Source organism: Antedon mediterranea, chromosome 3 (assembly GCF_964355755.1).
Source record: "Antedon mediterranea chromosome 3, ecAntMedi1.1, whole genome shotgun sequence".
Classification (NCBI taxonomy): Eukaryota; Metazoa; Echinodermata; class Crinoidea; order Comatulida; family Antedonidae; genus Antedon; species Antedon mediterranea.
Window position 1 is genome coordinate 24,499,148 of NC_092672.1, and position 21,535 is coordinate 24,520,682.

The 21,535-nt window shown below is 28.6% G+C and overlaps 1 protein-coding gene across 1 annotated transcript in view; it reads left to right on the forward strand.

Annotated features, from left to right (window-relative positions):
* The window catches only part of LOC140044188 (uncharacterized), a 40,915-nt gene that overhangs the window by 15,460 nt on the left and 3,920 nt on the right, over window positions 1–21,535 (forward strand). Inside the window, exons 3-5 of the mRNA XM_072088666.1 lie at window positions 6,162–6,260; window positions 19,577–19,675; window positions 20,568–20,684. Of these exons, the coding sequence (XP_071944767.1) occupies window positions 6,162–6,260; window positions 19,577–19,675; window positions 20,568–20,684 (315 nt within the window). The remainder of the gene's footprint in view (window positions 1–6,161; window positions 6,261–19,576; window positions 19,676–20,567; window positions 20,685–21,535) is intronic.

Here is a 21,535-nt window from a genome sequence, read left to right on the forward strand (position 1 = left end):
CTATCAATTGTACATTGTACCTACTTACTGTAAGTCATGACCAACATATAGTATATATGTTTAAAGATTACCATTTTTAATCATTTTCCTTCATTAAATGCTTTTTCTGGATGTCGGCAGCCGGCATAAAAGTGTGTTGCCTTCATAGCCTTAGCTTTTCGAATTACAATGGATCTCTGCGGCTGCTGCGCCTATAAATGATAATGTGTCTTAGGCATACTGTAGATCTTCACCTTGATTTTTCCAGTTCAGTGTGCATTTTTCAATCAAAATATTATTTAAGCCAAGATCAGTTTTAAATATGTCCTTTACAAGTTGCATTGGATCTTTCCTTGATGTCACCAAATCTTAGGCTGTAGCTTCTAGAATGCCTTTCAACTCGTAGCAATTCAGCTTCCATGTAGCTATTGTATCCTGATCCTGTTTAGATTTAATGTTTCACACATTCATCATCCGTATCCTTTGAAGTTCCATAACATTTCTGTTTAGCAATGCTTGTTAGCCTTGCTTTAGTGATGCTCTTTCCTTGTCAATCCTAGTATTTATCAGCTGCTAAGCTACCCATTTCACCACTCAATGCATTCATTCAACATTTTTTACTTGGGGTACCCGAGTCTAGGACTCTCTCTCTTCTTTTCCATCTGGACACTACAGAGCCAACTTTCAAGTCCTACTAGTTCTTTACGCATTGTCTGCCAGCCTAGTATATACATGCGTATATACTAGGGGAATAGGTGAACAAAGCTATAGAGAGAAAATGTTCATAATTCAATCGTCAATTATGACGTCATAAACATGGTACCAATCGAAAAAAATGCGATTTATAAAGGACTACTCCTCCCTTATTCGTTGTAGTACTTCTGCTTCCGGAAATAGCAAAAAATAGCCGTATTTGGTAGCAAGGTTATTGATGTGTATGTGACGTTACATCCCGTCTTCTGACGTCATTACAGCTTCTTTTGCTGTACCCCGAGTATCGCACATTCGTGCTTGTTTATTCATAGCATGTTCAGTAGGCTCAGTTTTTTTACCTATACTATGAATTTGTGTTTTTCTTGTATTCATAGTTCGAGATAAAGCACTAATAATGTGTTATGAATACTCAGGCTTATATTCTTAGTAAAATGTAATTACTTTAGACTTGCAGAATTATCAACTGTTGGGAATTAAATATTATGCAGAGCAAGTATGTCTTCACTCAGAGATGTCCATAGCACTTTAATTTTACTGTAAATAAGAATTTGAGTTCTCTACACTAAGGTTATTCACATGACAGTATGTAATAGTGATATGTAAAAGGAATTTAATAATAAATCATAATCAACAGAAATATAAAAATAATACATTACAAGGGCCTATACATTTTATATTACACAGTGCCCTCACTCATCATTTATTTTACTTTTTAAAATTTCTTTTTTTGTTCGCACTTTCAGTACCAGTGTACTGTTCAACAAAAACCAATGTACTTGACAGTGATTATTTTGCTTTTTATTAAAAGAAAGAAATTAACAAACACAAATAAAAAATAAAACTTGCTCTACTAAAATCCGTGAATAAGTGCATATATTAAAAGCTTGGTTGCAGTTCAAGTTAGTTGACCAATAACCAGTAATTTGTTTAGTTTTGAGTAGGTGTACTGTAATAATATCATAGGCTATAAAACATGTACATTTACTATCAACATTTATATCCTGATGAATTTCAACATTTCTTAAAAGCTAAATGGAACTTAGTCTACAACCTAGTTTTCCTGATAATATCTATCTGAGATCAAACTTTTTACACTTATTGATAGATTTGTTTGATAATAAAACAAAGGGATTGTCATTGGCAACCCTTATCACCATGGTTAGGAAAAGACTGAATAACACAAATTGTTAAAGACTTTTCGTTTATGTCCAGGATTTGAATTATTTATTTTTTATGCGGGGTAATTACTATTAGTCAATCAATGAATTCTACTACAAATAGAAATATGTTGTAAATGCAATATTGTGGGCATGCAATGCATGTGGTGGGGCGTTTTAATACTCAAGGAAAAAGTCCAAATGATGTTCTATACGGACGTAATATTTGTGGGGGATTATTCAAAAGAGGGTGTTTAATCAAATTGTCATCCATGCACCCTACCAGGTCCCCATCTCTGAAACCTATCAGCACCACAACCACACAGGTTCAGTACATTTTCTAGTAAAAAGACCCCCACCTTCATTAACAACCCAGCAAATGGGCATTTGATATGGAACACCATCTAAAATGTTTGTCACCGAAGTTGAGCTTGAGTGACAGTCGATACTGAAACACATATGGAATTTGATTTAGTGATTTGAATAAAATAAATTTAATTAATTTCAAACAATGACAATTTATTTAATTTATTTAAAAATTGATATTAAAATATAAAGCATTTTGTTCATTTAATCTGGGGATGGTAATGGGGTAAAAAATAAATAATAATTTAACTATAAGCTAGTAAAATAGTTTGTTTAGCAGAATTGCTATCGAAGTTTACTCAATAATATAGTTCTGCTGTTACCACTATTACATTCTTGAATGATTAATTAACACCAAACATGTTGAGTGCTTTCTGCCTTTTTAGCTTACATACATTTTGCCATTTTGGTGCTTAATATCAGGTGAATAGTGGTAAAGTTGGCACCACCTGCAGTTGATTGAAAGTATCAGTTAAATGTTCTTGATTTTAATTTCCAGGGCATAGACCTATAATCATTGATACAACTGAAGTATCATAACCCTTATCTATCTTATCTAGTTTGTTAACTCTTCTCAAAATGAATTAACAAGGTTCTTCTAGATAGTGTAGTGTTTTTTCGTTTGTTTTTTTGATCACTTGCCTAATTTCAGGTCTTGAAATTTAAAAATGAATATTTGGTTGAAATAAATGAAAAAATGATGAAAATGAGAGCCTCTGTTTAGGCTGTACACTTTTATGTTTTAAACAGTATAGTTGTAAAACAAAATGAGAGCCTCTGTTTAGGCTGTACACCTTTATGTTTAAACAGTATAGTTGTAAAAAAAAATGTTAATAATGGTTTATTACATTTTATAGACTTGTTATTATGGCTACGTATGGCTGTGTATTAATTAAATAAACAGTTTAATTTTCTATTAATACCAAACATGTTGGATAATCATTTGACTAATATCAAAAAAAGTTTATTGTTTAATAATATTATGCTTTTATAAATAATCATAGTTTTACTAAATAAAATACCAAAAAGTAATGAATTTATTATTTAAAGTATTTATTATTCCAATACACAACAAATTAGTTTTGCTTATTATTACTCTGAATCTTTTTAGTTTCTTTGTAATAATAGTTAATTCTTGTTTATATTGTTTTAAAAGTATTTGTACTAAAAAAATATTAGTTTAATAAGTAGTATTTTTAATGATTTCAGTAGGCTGTGAATCATTTTAGTTGTATGCCTAATTACTGTAATTATACCATAAATTGTCAATATTATCTTATAGTTTAAAAAGTATAAACTAAAATATAATAACATGTTGTACATCATTGCTTTTTTTGTTGTTGTACATCATTGCTTTTTTATACCGTTGCCACCGCATTTTCGGTCTTTGCAATACCCATGTTTATACTGTTATATACATTAATATCTTTCCTTTTTTAATAGTGCCATCTATGTTTTGATATTTTCCACAAATGTTATAGTGCACGCTATTAGTGTGGACATAACTATCATAAAACCTCTCAATATTTCATTTGTTCAAGTTGAGATGTCATATACTTTAATTCATCGTTCACATCAGCAGTTGATTGAATGTAATGGTTAAATATTATCTACTCAACAAATATGTTCCATTTGTATAATGTACAGTACAGTAAGCATTAGCAAACCTTTACATTATTTTTCTTTTTGCGCATTTAAATACCCTATAAAGTATGAATACACATGTGGTTGATAACCACAATAAAATAAAATATAGATAAATTGGCCAGACAAATTGGTACGCATACTGGCCCACATCTTTCACTACATTATACTGTTACTGCCAGTAACTGCTGCTGCTAATAACTTTATCAATTCCAATAATTCAGACAACAATGAACACAAATAAAAAACAACAAAAAAAACAACTTTTTACCATAAAAAAGACTTTCTGAGATAACAGTTTTAATTATTGTTCTTTCTTCATTAAATGTTATTTTTTAAATTGATATTCTATTTCTTAATTTAAGAAACAAAGATTTATTATCAATTATTTTTGTTTAAAAATCAGTAGTAAACATAAGTTGTGTAAAATAAATATAGTTTGAATTACTAGACTATAGTACTATGCATATTCTGAGTGGCATTACTCACTAAGGTTGGAGTGACCCACTCATACCCATACATTCTTGTGAACAAAAAAATGTATAATTTTTCATGAGCCTTTGTTGTACAGCAGCTGCCGACAAACGTACTCGCTAATCAAAAAATTCATTATCTATATATACCCCATTCGCCAAAAATATTTACCATAGAGGAAGTATTGTTTTGACCATTAATTATTCAATGATAATCTGACGGTAATTATACTTAGCCCCTATGTTGACAGCCAAAACATTGTTTATTGAACATAGGTCAAACTAATGTCTATATACATCTCATAGACTCTCTGTGCGCATGCCCAGTTTGAGTTAAAAAATTCCCATTTAGACTCTTTTCCCAGACGTGCTTTGAGGTGTGCTCATGTCCAGTTTGTGTTTCTAAATACCCATTTTTTGAGCCTTAATAAACTATTTTAAGCCTGCATTGTAAATGTTTCCTAATGCTTCCATTCTCTTGAATGCAACTGCCTACAAAAAAAAATTGAAATTGAAAATTTACTTTTTCATTAATTTTATTTACTGAAGTATAAAACATTTCAATAGAATAAGCAATGATTGGAACATGTGATACAGCACTTTATTTGTTTATTGGTATACTCAGTATGCATGGTCTACTAGGAAAGTTGTATGTAGCCTCAGTGAATATTATTCACATCCTATACACAATGTATATTATTCCACTGTTTGTCTTCAATGTTTTTCAAAATAATATATTAATATTTATTAGCTTGTTATAAAATCATTAGTTATAGGATTTATAGTATAGATAATTTTTAGTTGCATTGAATCTTTTTCAAATGTTGGTATATATACATGTGAATAAATAATGTTTATTTCTTTGTTATAATTACTGTATAATGATTTATTTCCAGTGATTTTTTTTTATATCTTTGAATTAAAAAGAATAACAATTTTTATGAATTTGTTTTAATGTAAATTTTATTAATTTTTTGTAAGTCAATTCAATAAGTATAACACAAATAATAAAGATCTTAAAATCTATTAAACTGTATAAATGTTAAGTTTGCATTTCTTATGTACTGTATTGATTTTCAGATTCAATATTTTTCACATTGATATGATTTGTTTAAAAGTTCTTGGTATTCTGGCATCAGCCAAACCTTTACCCATTTTAATTCTCTGACAGGCTTGAGCTATTTAATTCAGGGAGGTATAAAAATGGTCATGGTATTTCTAAAAACTGTCCATTTGATCTAACAACTTTAAAAAATGAAACAAATATGGTTCAAAAAGATGTCTACAATTAAATTGTCCATCTTTTTTTTTATCAGATTAAACTCAAGATTAACATTGTTACAATCAATATTTAGACTAATATGCTACACTTGCAAGAACTTGTACTAGCTAAACTCCACCACCACACAATAGAGCAATGAACTATTCTTTGCTCTATCATCACATAAAGGATGAAGTTAGTTATACATGCCCCTGAAAGTAAAAGTTTGTATGCCAAACCTTCAATAATTTAATATTTAAAAAAAAAATATATAAATAAAACTAAAAAGTGATTGATATTTAAATATCAGCAACAACATTTTGACATTAAAATTGAAATAATACAAATTTGTATAAAAGTATATAAAATAATTATCATATTAAAAAAAAATGTATACAAAAGTAGAAATCAAATTCAGAAACTAATTTGACTTGGTTCATTGCGTATGATGATGCAGTAAATAGTTGCAAATTGATTTTTGTAAAGTAAACCTCTGTATAAATTACTTAACAAATGAATATGTGTACTGTAAGATATAACCAATATTGTATGTATTTCATATTATAGAATGGTTGGACAGCTTTGCATTCAGCAGCAGCTAATGGACACCCAGCCTGCTGCAGCCTGCTGGTGAATGCAGGAGCAGGTGTCAATGTATCAGAAGAAGTAAGTCATCTTCATTATTATTTATTTTTAAATATACTGTATAACATTTTATTTTTTAATTATAATGGTCTTTTGGGTAATAATATTTAATGTATAAAACTTCATTGATGCTGAAATTGGCATAATTTGAAGATATTCAATATATTTTTTTTTCTCTGATATTTAATCATAAAAATTGCTATGACACTACATTAACATTTTGTCATGTATTTCCATTGAACAATTAAAACAATGCAAATGATAGTGCCAATTTTACTTAACTAAACTACAGCAACATGCTATATGCACAATTGAAATATATCATCCTTATTCCAAAGTGTTAGATACAGTAATTTAAACAGTTTTGTGAACACTAAAACTTCACAAAATTTCAATTTTTCTTTAGATCATTATGATTTTGTATATCTTAAAAGTTCAGTTTTTAACCAAAATGATTTAATAATTTCTGAAACACTTTGATTCAACCTATATATCACATAGAGGTACAAATGATCAAAGATGCTAGTTGATAGACATATAGACTGTATTCATTTATTTTATAATTATCATCATACTCATTTGCCATACTCTCCTTTATTCCTTTCAACAACATCACCACCAACTCCAACCACCTCCTGGTTATAGTCACCACCACCAATCCCAAGAATGATGATGCAGAATTTGGTTGAGAGCTAAAGTGATCTGTTAATACACACCACAATTATAATTCTTTGTTATTAGGTTGTAATTATTTTTTCCATATACAATATAAGATACAGATAGTATATCTGCCACATTTATTCTTTCTTTATACTCGGTATTAACAAACATAAATAAAACTGAAATAGCGGCACAAATATAATTTTGTAAGTTATTTACCGTACCTAGTTTTTAACAAATCACCTTACATAATAATTACCGTACAGTATCAAACCACCATTAAAATGTCATACAAAATTTGTAAAAATAAACAAATCATCATTAGCATAACTAGGTGATAATTGATCCATTGTAATATTTTTAGTCTATTAAAAAAAATGTTTATGTCTTAACATTTATTTAAATATACATACACACATAGTAAATTATAGTTAACAAAAAATAAAGGGAAATTGTTTAACACTAAACAACCTACATTAGTGGTGAAAAACAACTAAGAAACACAAGAAAGCTGAACTAGACTTAAATGTTCTACACAACTGTAACAAGTTCAGAGTGTATCCAACATTTAACATTATGACATATTTTAGACCACTGACAATGGTGATCACCAGGGGCCGGATTTATCAAACTTGCTTAGCAAAAAAATCGTCTTAACTTTGCCTTAAATCCTTGATTTTGTCTAAGTCAGATTTATCATTATATCTAAGCAAAAAAATTTGCTTAATTTTGTCTTAAATCTAAGACAAACAACACCCTGCCTTAAGATGAAAAATTTCGTCTTATCTCATTTCTGCAACAGAAACGTTCTTTTTTGACAACGCGAGCGCGCTAGGCCGGAACATTGAACATTCGGAAAGGCTACGCTAGTGCGTTTTCCGCTGTACTACGGACGCTAAAATAATGATATCGATCTTCATAAAGATGGCCTAGAAATTGGACGAGCAAAACTAATATTTTCGGGATAGGTACGACCCAATTGACTAACTTTTAGAAAACTGTATCGGCTGCCAAGGGTCGCTGTCATTGATAAAAATAAATAAATGTTGATTTGATTTAAGTTTAGAGCGAATGATTTTCGTATGTATTTCCGACTGTTGTGCTCTTTCTCTATTTTAAGTAATAAAAACAATAGTAGCCAGAATGCGCCCTCTCTTGTTGGGAGTGAAAATACGGAGATAAAATGTTATAGCGCCGCCATCGCTAAGAGAAAAAAGGTAATACGCATGCGTAAGCAAGAATTTTTCGTCTTAAGACATAATTTGCTGCCCTCTAGAGTTTAATTTTGCGCATGTGCAAAGTAAAATTTACCTAAGACAATTTTTCTGCTAAGATATTGCTAAGACGGTTTGATAAATAAGATTAAGTTATTTGCTTAAGCACTTCTTAAATTTTTCACCTTAAGCAAAAATATAAGCAAATATTGATAAATGCCAACCCAGTGCTTTGCAAAGTCTGCAGTTGCACTTTATATCATGTTTTATTCATTCATATTTATCTCCATCATCCAACTTTATCAAACAAAACTTTTTTGAGGATAAACATACAGTAGCTATATGTAAGGTTCAACTTTAATAATTTTAAAAAGTTTAACATTTTCTAACATTAATGTTAAAAGATTACTTTTAATTTCAATTTTCAGTACAAGCTATTTAACAATTAAAAAAAAATATATGCCAAGTTATTGTAGCATAACTTTATATTTTAATCAATGGATGTAAATGACTTTGCATTATATAAATGTATTACAATTGTTTATAAACTCTTAATTGTTGTAGATTCTATTTCAGCACAACTTTTTTTTAAAACTAATATTAACCTTGGTTCATCCTTGTTTCAGTTGATGGTCCTACCTTTTCAATAGAATTACATTCATGTTCACAGAGTAAATTAAGATTTATCTCCTTTTAAAATTAAATTCAATAAAACTATATCCCATAACAATTTTCCTATGAATAAATAGATGGAATTATTCTTAGTTTATTGATTTGATTCAGACCAATTTCATACACATTTAGCAATATTTGTTTCATTTTTTAACTAATAATATGCATAGAAAATGTTTATTTTACAACTACAATACCTCATTAAGTAATTCATTTATTTACTTTTTTATGGCTTTAACTAGTTGAATTCTCTCATGGTACCAATATAAAGTCTTAATTGGCAATAAATTTCTATTGATCATACATTCTAATAATTTATGTTTCATAATTTTTTGGATTTTATTGTGTTACAATAAAGGAAAAATAAACGGTGCGGGAAAAAACATTATCAGATGACTAAATATATGTAATATAACGTTGTAATACATTTCTGGTGTTTTTGTGCAACTTCAAATTTTTATTTTTGTGCTATAGTTTAGGAGTAAACTAAATTTATCTTCCCATTTCCACCCTTTTTAAGACAGAATAGTTCAACTTCCCTTCCCCTGTAGTAGAGCACCGTATCAAGAATGTTAAATAACAGACAAGAGACATAAAATTGCTTGTCTACATACACTTTATTCACAGTACACATTTGGCTGAATGCATATAACAACATTACTATAAGCCCAACAATTGGGAAACCTTAAACATGCTTTTTAACAACCTACCTTAAACCCCTGCGTTAGCGGCTAAGGTAACACCAACCCAGTGAATGCTATGCAGTCCAAATAGATACTTATTGTACCCACATCTTCGTAAAATATCCTTAAATAGCACGGCAGCGTGAATAGGACATCTTTCTAGCATGTGCCTACTAGTTGATTTCACTGACTAAATAGTGCTAATGTGGTTCCATGCCTTCTACTCTCTATCAGCATGTATAAAGACACAGGTATCTGTGTCCAACAATAATGTCCAACCACCAATAGTTTTGATAGTTCAAACACTGAATTATTTAATATTTTAAATAAACCAAAATAAATTTACACTATCTAGTATCTTTGTAAAAAAAATCTTTTACCCAAACCTTGTATTATTTTAGATAAATACAGAATTTAATTTACAGTATTGTGGTACAAAACTATGAAACCAAGACCTTCTGTTTCTGAATTATTTCTTGTAGATGTTAAAACTTTGATTAGTTTTATAAACTACACCTTTTCACCTTCTGTCAATTATATAAGAATGTATTTATTCTGTTACTGACATTCAATGATTCAGGTTTCTCATTCATTTAATGTTCAAGCAGTATGTTATAATTTTTTTTTATTGAGAATTGTCCTATAATTTCACATATAAATTCATTATTCCCTCAGATTTGGAATCAAAATAAAATGTACAATGACTTAGGAATGTATTTAATAATTGCCTTGATTTAATGCACAACTATTAATTTAGATTGTATACTGGCTTTTTCTTTTATCCAAATGTACATATGAAAAACATAAGCACTCATTTTGAGGACTTGTGATGAGTTGAAAATCAAATAACAATATTATCAAGTTAAAGTTCAATACACTTTTTTCTGTAATGGTCAAATGAATACAAAACAGAAAATATATTTAGGTTACATTTGTTTAAAAGGTAGCATGAAAATATATACAATAAAATACATGAATAAAGGTAATGACCATTACAGGAACCAGAAGTTAAAACTAATAAATAAATTCAAAAGAAATATAGACAATAGCGTATTATTTCATCAGAAAAGTAGTTGGACAGATAATGATTTTTCAAATATCATTTAAAAGTTTTTAAAATTAGAAACAATGATTAAATCAAGACTATTCCACTTATATTTGGGGTATCACTTGGTTTGTCAATTAAAAAAATTAATATATTTTTGTTAAATACTTAATTTTGTAGTTAAGCATCATTTGTTGGTTTATAATTGCTAAGCCTTCACTCTCGGATTAGAGAGGGCGTAATCACCAGCCCGAACAATTTTACAGTACTGTATAAGTAAAACATTTTATTTTAATTTCTTTAGAATACCAATATATTTAGATATTTGATTTGATAAAAATTGTTGGCAGCCAATAATCTAAAAGACCAAGGATTGATACTTCACTTTTTCTTTAAATTAATTTTCTATTAAAAAACATAACAATTGTTGTTTGTAAGTTTATATCTAATACAATTAGTTTTAGCTGTATTAATTAATAATTGGTTTGTAGTAAACCATTCACTAGCTTATTTAAATCTAAATTAAAAAATTTCAACAAGACATCAATATTGTTATTAAAATATAATAAAGTTGTATCATCTGCAAAAAAAGGGTTGTCTGGAAGATTTACTAATTATTAATTTGAAATAATGATTTTCATCTGTAAAATAGCTTTTACACTAATCTAAGAAAGGCCCCAAAATACCATATTTACCTTGATTTACCTTGACCTTTAGACTATAAACCTGTTAAGGTTTGTGAGTCCCTCTTTGAACATCTTGGTTATATGGCTCAAAACTTTAGGTTGTGGGTTTTCCAGTGTGTTTCAAGATGGGTTTTAAAATTATTTATAGAGGATGCATTTACTATATGATATGGCAAACTATTCCAATCATTTACTGCAGATATTGAAAAGAATTTCTGTCTGTGTTTCGATTTACTATGAACTTTTTTAATTTTAAAATTGTGGCCTCTAGTTACAGTAGATGGTGCTAATTCAAAAAAAACACCCGGATTAACATTATCATACTTTTGTATCATTCTAAAAATCTGTAAGCAGCAAGACCTCTTTCTTCGAAATGCTAATGATGGCAGTTTCATAAATTTCATTCGGTCACTATATGGTTGAGTTTTAATTTCCACAGCAAGTTTTGTGGCTCTTTGCACCATAACGAAACAACTTGAAAATATTATGGTTAACAACATCAACATTTTAGAAAATCTAGAAAAGTACTTCATAAAATTAATTGTTTTCAAATGCAGTATTAAGGGAATTAGTGAGTTCAAGAAAAGCATGACAAGTGGTATTGTATGCATACATTTTTCATTATTTTTTGAAAAAAAATGGGTAAAATTAAGATTGGTATAAAAGTATCCGTTTTTAAATACAGGATTAACTTTTAATATGATTAGGAACAGAACCCATCATGAATGATGGCTTACAATTAATGGCGCAACCTTTTTAAGAATCATGCCCTCAACCTTTACTAGAATATAAATTATTAATTATATTAAGCACTTCTGTTTCAGATATAAATGAGAGGCTATATGGGAGGTGGTAATTAAGAGATTAGGTCTTTGGTATTTTTAGGAATATAGAATTACAGGTAGTTCTACACATTTTTGAAAAATAATCACTGAATTCTGGCTAGTTAGATTTGTATAATATTCATCATTCATGTATTTTTACTTTCTCTACCAGGATTAATTACAGAAATTTTTACTTCTCATTTTTTTTAAATGTTACATTTAATCTGATTGAATTTAGTTTTGTAGCATTTTTTTCATTTGAAGTGCAGCAGTATAATGTTGCTATACTTTTTATATCTTGAGATATCGGAACATTTATGAATTTATTTAAAGTTTATGCTTACGTTTACTAAATTTATTTAGGTGGAGTGGGTAGAGGGGTGTCATCCATAGTTGTTTTAGTGTTGTTTTTTTCCTTGAACTGCAAAAAGTTTATAAAAAAAAATGTATCCAACATTAGAATTAACTGTACAGTTTAGACCAATCAGTTGCAAAATGCACCTATATCTCTAATTCAGTATGAATGTTCAGGAACGTCAACCTATTTTAAAGTTAATCATAATCAATTATTTTTTAAATAGGTAAATGATCAGAGATGTCTGTAAAAAAGTGTGTAAAAATAAGTTCTGCATTAATTTTTTTTTTTCTCGTTGGTTTATAAATCGTAGGGAAAAAAGAACAATAATTGATAAGATGATACAAAATAACTATTAATTAGATTATGCTTATTAATTTGATTAAAACAATGTTGTATTTTCTCACAATATTCCAAAATTTTCATGATTTAAATTTTGAAAACAATTAATTTATAATAACAGCAAAATGTTCTATGTTATTATATTTCAGTTGACTTAAATAAAGCCAATTATAAAATTCTTTTTTGTTTTATTGATTTATAAAAAGCTAATCAGATAGTTCTTTTGTCAATAATAAATCTGGTCATATTTTGTAATAAATAAAAACTGAAATAAAATGTTCATAACATATTTTATTAAATACATTATGCATATTACAAAGATGGTAGCCGGTAGATCATCTATCACATAAAAGTTTGTTGTCTTCAAATCATTGCCTTAGCTTTTCGAATCACAATGGATCTCTACAAATGATAATGTGTCTTGGGCATAGATCTTCACCTTAATTTTTCCAGTTCAGTATGCATTTTCAATCAAAATATTATTTAAGCCAAGATCAGTTTTAAATATGTTCTTTACAAGTTGCATTTGATCTTTTTCTTGATATCACCAAATCTTAGAATTTCTTTCAACTGGTAGCAATTCAGCTTTCATGTAGAGTATCCGGTTTAGATTTAATGTTCACACATTCATGTCAAACTATCCGTTGTAGCTTTAAATTTATCCTTAGCTTTATTTTGAAGTTCCATAACATTTCTGTTTAGCAATGATTGTTAGCCTTGCTTTAGTGATGATCTTTCCTTGTCAATCCTAGTATTTATGTCAGCTGCTAAGCTACTGTACCCATGGCTTTAAATTTGCCGAATGATCAACTGTTGGGAATTAAATATTATGCGGAGCAACTATGTCTTCACTCAGAGATGTCCATAGCACTTCAATTTTACTGTAAAGAAGAATTTGGGTTCTCTACACTAAGGTTATTCACACGACAGTATGTAATAGTGATATGTAAAAGGAATTTAATAATAAATCTTAATCAGAAATATAAAAATGTATTTAATTAATACAAATTGTTCAATATAAATTAAAGTATTTAATATTCCTAGAGTATTATCACAAATAGATAATCATTTCAATTTGTAGCATTCAAAATACAGTAGGAAGGTTAGTTTATAATTTTATAATTCTATTACTCGATGGGTAGACACCCCAAAAATTTATTTTTTTTAACTCCATCTTTGGTATTGCATTCTTTGAAAATTACCTTTTTTTTTCAATGAGCTTGCCTGAATCTCCGACTGTCTGGTGTTTTCAATTCTCCTTCTCCTTCCTTTTTATTTGGATATAATATCATATTTTGTATCATCTTCTTCCCAACTTTTTTATTTTTTTCTGGGAGCCTAGGCGTAAAGTTTTTAAGCTTATGTAGGTTTCCTTCCACACATACTATGTTTTTTATTGGTTATCACAAGTGTTTATATAATTATTATTTTTATTATTCAATATTTATTGAATATTGAATAAACAAATCAAATCAAATAAAAGAAATCATAATATAATAATTTTGTGTATGCTAAATGCCTTAGTAAACAACTCACATGTTGTACAGTATACGAATACCATTGGGCTACTGGTTTAAATTTTGGTTTATATCTAGTAAGACTAATAATACAATTAATGTGCATTACTAGAGTAAGCTAAGCTAGTGGCATGTTTTGAAATTAAAATGACCATTTTAATTAACTGACAAATATAAATGAAAGTGAACCTATTGTTTAATAGTGAGTATACGTGTATTCTTTAAATGTTATGATTTTCTAAAAACCAATAGAGTTAGCCGAGGCCTCTAGGCATATAATACATAGCAGACAATATTTTTGAATAGAATAAATAAATAAAATACTTTTTGTCTTTTTTTAATTAGACAATTGGATTAATAAATACATTTATAGTTGTGACTACATTCAGGTGTCCTGTAAATAATTTCATGTTTTTTTCTGTTACTTATTCATTTTTTCATTTATACTTCAAGTATGTCACTGTAGTAAAAGAATTGTCAGGAAAGATGTCATGCAACATGGAAATATTGCTGTTTCAGGACATGACAATATCATAACTCAGGTTTCAATAGGCATACAGCAAAGACTCTCCTAATATTAACCATGATGTGTATGGTTTCCTAATATCTGACAGTACTTATGTTGTTGCACCATCTGGTAAACAATCACAATCTGTATACTCAAATGTTTCTTTAATATTTTTGAGCTGGGTCTTTAGGCTTTTACAGTTTTTAATATTCTATTCATGTTTTTTATTTTAACCCTAAACTTGTAACTGTGATATTCATAAACTCCAACAGTGTATTTTTGTTATGTCACTAACAAACTTCCTTCTCATTTTTTAACCAAATTTCTAAAATTTTCTTAACAAACTCAGAAATCCATTCATACAACACTAGGGCCTCACACGCCCTTCATCTTCCTTTAACTAAACTTTCTTTAATTCAACACAATGTCCGATCTAATGATTTTTGTCGACCGCTTTTCGTCTCCTCTGCCCCATGGCTACTAAATTACAATAATTACCATTTATATCAATTATTGTCTTTATGCTTCCTGTTTGTTTTTTTTTGTGTGTGTTTTGTTCTGTCTTTTTGTTGTTCTTTTTAGTCGCGTGGACGCGACTCTATAGTTCACCATGTCGGTCTGTCGGTCTGTCTGTCGGTCCGGTATCACTATTTTAGAACGCGACTTATGGCTGTTGGCCTTGTTTTTTTTCAGTACACACAATATGTTACATTTATTGTACCTGGCTTGCCTACCACAAGTGTCAATTAGAGTAATCCAATTGATGTATAACTTCTAGCTTCTTCTTTTTAGCATTTTTAAAAAATTTGTTTATTTTTTGAAGCAGGATTATATTTATTATTTATTTTAATTATTTATTTTTGTCAAATGTTAACGTTTTATTTGAAAGAAGAAGTAATAAATGTTACTTGAAATGAAATGAATTTATAAATTACTATTAACTATTAGGGAAGAAATCAAATCAAATAGTTTATTCATATCAACGATATTGCAAAATTATTTATGGAGTATGAACAAATTATCTATGTGTTAACTGTTTTTATTAACTTTTTTAAATTGTATTAATCTATTAATCAATTTTTCCTGTTATAATCTTTTGTGGTCATTTTTAGATTATATTTTGTATTGTTTTTAATATGCACACATTATGTTTGTGAACAAGCTCCATTACAAAAATGATTTTATTATTATTATTATATTATAACTTATATTATCAAGGTTCTATCTTTTATTTTTAAATGAATCCCAAAAGTTTGAGACGTGTCAGTCTGTAATAGTGTAAAAGCGGTGGACAGAGATAAAATCCTTTTTTTTGTAGTATAAATGAAGCATGGCCTCCTGAGCTCCATTTGATTCTTTCAAAGTTAAAATAATATATATACTAAAAGGAAAATAATATGTGTTACTAAGTCACGTATCCATGGTGATTGTGATGACAGGTCCAGACTCTATACTATACCTGATATTAGGATACTATCTGAATTAATATTCAGCCAGTGTGCAAAAACTTCTGGATACTATTTAAGTTGATTATCAATGACTTAAACAATTTAGCTTTCCTATAATGCTAAGACCTTTTTAATGTTTATATAATGCTTTTTTTTATAATTATAACTCTTTTTAATGTTTTATACACATAATTACAGTATACATGGATAAAAAGGTTAAATAATACACGAAAAAAAAAAGGAAAAGGGATAATAACAATTTAAACAGATTATAAAGATGCAATATTTAGAACAACAACAAATATTGCGGATTGAATTGTGTCTTGTTGTGAATGAATGATTTTTGGTCTTTATTTTGAATATTATATTGATAAAGATATACAACAATTACGAAAAAAGGAAGATTATATTGGATAACAATGATCAAATAGATTATGAAGATTGTAGATTTATGACAACTACTGTATTACATATTACTGATTAACTTGTATTAATCATGTCATTGAATGAATGAACAAAAGTGCTGGTTCAAGCCACAAAAGAGAGAAACAAAAGACAGTGCTAGAACCCTGGCGCATTTAACATCGTGGATAAGAGAATGATAAAGTTACATATTGGCTTTCTGTAGTTTGCAACGCCCTTTTCATTAATTGGGTACGTGTGTTAATAGAGCATTTTCACACATTGCATACAAAAACAAGTCATGATATTATTTTATGCTCACTAAACTGAATTCAGAAGAACATCAAATATATACTTATAAATAACTAGATGGTACGCTCGCTTCGCTCGCGTACCATCTAGGTCGTGCCCACAGATGGTTCTCGAATACACAGTAATTTCAGGGTAAAAAATCTGGCGATTTCAAATGCACGTTCCACAGGACTATAATACATTGTCGTTTACAGAAACGAATAAGTAGACACAATGATTTATGTAGTCAACCAAAATTAGCACCCTGGGAATTACTTCCGAAAGAGAAACTTACCACAAAATGAGTCCAAATTTTTTATTCATTTAAAGAAACCCAATTAGGGTTGAGGGATGGGAAAGAGGATAGGTACAAAGAGGAACAATTTTTAAATATATTCTTTATCTACGTCAGTAACGAAATATTGTTTTCATTTTTTATAGGCCTATAAATAATATACCACTAACGGTGACTAAATATAGTAAAACATTTGCGATTTAATACACCACTACGACGTTTATATTTTTTTGTAATTATTAATTAATGCAAACGTTGAGAAGTAACTGTCAGTAAAAAAGTTTATTTGTATATTACGTGTTTATATATCTAACAGTAGAGCCTACCCATAATCACTGTAATAAAGTTTATTTGTATATATTTTTTTACATCTAACAGTATTCACAGTAAAAAATGTTTGTATATATTTTTTTACATCTAACAGTATTCACAAATGTTCGATTCAAATGACGACCAAAAATAGTTAATAGGTATTTGCAGTACTGTATTGTCAAAGTATTGCAAGTTTATTCTCCAAGGGCTCATAAATTTACCTACTTGCGTTAAACCAAACTGGCAGACTGAGAGATTGGAATGTTCCATTCATCGCAAATCAATACATTTGTAAAAACGTAAATTAAATCTATCAAAATAGTATTTTTTAAAGAAAATCGGCCTGTCTTCAACATTATGATGCTGTACTCGAGCAGTTCAACCGGTTTTCAGCTATTAAAAACAATTATCGTAGGAGGAGATAGGAAAATGCGAAGCGTCCTCGTATTATTGTGTGCGGGTTTTTTTCAAGTTGGACATCCATTAGACAGTGTATACCACGATCGGAAAACACCCCTATTTGGGGCAAATCGTTGAACCTAAATTCGTTTTAATCGTCAATAACTAATTATCTAACTCAATTTAATTAGTAAACAGGGTTACATCAGGTGGTTAAAATCATTACCGAAAGTACGAACCAACTTTATATACCATTGAGTAAAAATTCTAGAAGTAAGGCGCGATTTACCGAATTTTGCCCTTACGTAAATTTATATATAGAAACTGAAAAAAAAATGAATTAGTAGTTTCTATAATTATAAATTGCTTTAAAAAATGATTTGGGATTTACACTACCCATCTGACTATACATACACCTAAATACCTTATCCAACATGAATACAGTGTTTAAACAGCGCATAATACTATGCCTTTGTAGATTCATTCCATAACATAGTTTCATTCCATTAAAACTACAATAGTAACATTATCGTATAACCTATATAACCTACCACTTTTTTTAATAGAATAAACAGAATGCTATCATCTTTTTTTAAACTATTTAATACACAATAACATCTACCCGTCTATGATAGTGCAGCCTATCAATCACAGCTAAAGACACATTGTACACCTTTTTGTGTCTTATTATCCAATGCCTTTCAACACAAGGCACAAGACACAAGAAACCACCTATATTATTCTACTTGAGTTCGCTAGATCATCATATAAAAGTGCATTATGATGGGATCAGATTTTCTTTTGTCCTTTATTAATAATTATAATATTGACAACCATTCTGATGTGTGTTAATGGTTGTGCAGAGAGATGATAATACAATTGTCACAGCTTGAATAAGGTGACAGGGAGAAAATTAAATGAAAACCTTTCTCAATAATATATATCTGCTCAAATGCTGGATTATAATGAGTTTTTAATATTAAATGTGTCTATATAATTTATTGTTTGTCAAGTAGGTCTTTTCCCACACTGATGTTTAATGTGAAATGCTTAAATGTATTCAGAGTGAGATCTGACAATGTAAATTATCTTAATTAAAATCATTTACATTAAAAACTTTAAATTGTATTTATATTTTTGTGCTGTTCTTAAAATACAATTGCAGTCTACCAAATCATGGAGCTACAATATAAAGGTCAATGAGACTAAAAACTGTTAACTTATGATGTACACAGCCTATTTAATACTTTGTTGAAATGCCATTTTAGACATTTTTAACCATTCATTCATTTAGTGCAATTTATAAAACTTCACCAAAAGTTTTACAATGGTCAGATGTGTTTTGATTATTTATATTACTTATAACATATTAATACCAAAATATATAGATAGTTACAATATAATAGCGGTGAAAAACATCATGCTTGCACAATAAATATTAAAATATGTTTTTTTTTTTTAAAAATAATAAATATAGGCCTAAAGAACATTTAACATTAACAATATTCAATAATGTATATCTTCACTGGGTAAATTTTTTATTATGATTATGATTAAATTAAATAATCTAACAATATAATATTAAAAAATATTTTTAATTGCACCACAATTATTAATAGTCATGCTTCTACTGTGCATTGCTAAAGAGGTTTGTTGTATGACATATTATAATCTATTTTTGTAGGATGGAAATTCACCGCTCTTGTTAGCTGCATTCTTTGGTCAAACTGCATGCTGTATGATATTAGTTGATGCTGGTTCTAATGTGAACCAACAAAACAATGTAAGTTGTATACACAGTATATCTAGTAATTTCACATAATTATGCATGTATTATTGTATCGTATTGTAAATATCACAGTGTATGCAGGTATACAGTATTACACAATACTGTGAGGATTATACTATTTGCTGCACCTAGCCCCTCACCCTTTCGCTCCATCACTAGGACAGAATAATCTTGATTTTTTTTACCATATTATAATCCAAGTTGATCAACTACCACCATTCAATCCTGAATGTTAAATGTTCTTTAGGTCTAAATAGTGCATTCTATTTGTGTACCACACTCCATGCAAACTTCCTATATCTGTACCTGGCTGGTGCCATGATATTATTGTAGGTATTATTGATTCCACTGTAAATTCACCAACCTATTTATAGAATCTTAAAGCAAAAAGTATATAAAACCATAGAGATATTGAGTTAAAACCAAATATTTTATCTTTTGATTCAAAAAGATTTGATGTAAAATAGTTTAAAAAGCTAACAAGAAGCTTTTATATTAGCATTATAATGAATAAAATTGTAAGGTGAATCAATCATAAAGTATTATAACTGATATCCAAGTATACCATTTATATCGTCTGCAATTTGCAAAGTATATTGAAATTTCACTAAAGAACTTTGTCCTTTAAATGAAAAGGTTTTTTCTCTCCAGATATCTTGCTAACTAAATATGCTCTTTTTGTATTCAGTAAATATAATCAATCAATATAATCAATCAAATGATAGATAAGTATTGGTAAACATTCAATAGGTTTTGATTATATCATTTATAAATCATCCATGTTTCGTAAATGAAATTGGAGAGTTTTTACTAAAGGGTTGTATGTACAATCAAAATATAATATTCACAGTATTAGTACAGCTTGTGCACTTTCACTTTTTTCAAGAATGGAGACAATGCTCTGCATATGATTGCTCGATCAAAGCTTACTTATGAAGAACACAAAAATGCCTTTGTGTTCTTCATAAAGGAAGGACGTATAGACATTAGCAAGAAAAATAAGGTTAGTTTGTTATTAAGTACTGCAATGCAATTATTTTAATAATAAAGTTTAGTTCTATTCCTTTTTTTTTTAAGTTATATAAAATATAACAAATAGAAACAAAAAGGTTTATTATTATCTGTTGATATCAAGTTTGCGGTACACCATGTTTATTAGTTCTGAAAAAAACTGTTGAGTTTCTTGACGTTTCGATCAATATGCTTTGATCGTCCTCAGGAGAATTATCATTGAAAATATTACAGGCTATTTTCTTCTTGTCTAACCCTCGAAGCAGTCTATTGCCCATCCACCTTCTCACATGTTCCTGTATATTTTTTTGATGGAATAATTAATTACAGAAATATTAAAATGAATATAGTATATATTTATAGTTATTAACATTTATTTTTTATTTTTCCATTACAGTATTCACATTGTATTGTTAAATTTCAAATCTAAACATTGAATGGTTTAATTAACAGCATGCTTCCATTATTTTTACTTTTAGTCTCATATTTTACTGTAAACTGAAGTATACGTTATATAAATAAATACATATAATATAAATATTGAAACTACATTAAGTATTTGTTCTATTTTTCTTTAAATTATAGTTGTTGACATATCATTTGATATTAAATTTATCTTCTCAGTTGCTCATCATTAACATTTATTTCAGTTGCAGGTTACTTTTGGACTATTAGTAAGCTACATGATTTAGACAAAAAATAATTTATTTTGTTCAAATTCTTTCAGAGCATGTATTTAATTAGTTTAGATCTAATGGCATGTGTGGTTATTATATGGCTTATGAAATGATTTTGGCCCAAAAACCCCATAAATATTTCATTTCGGCTGATTTCACATCGTGC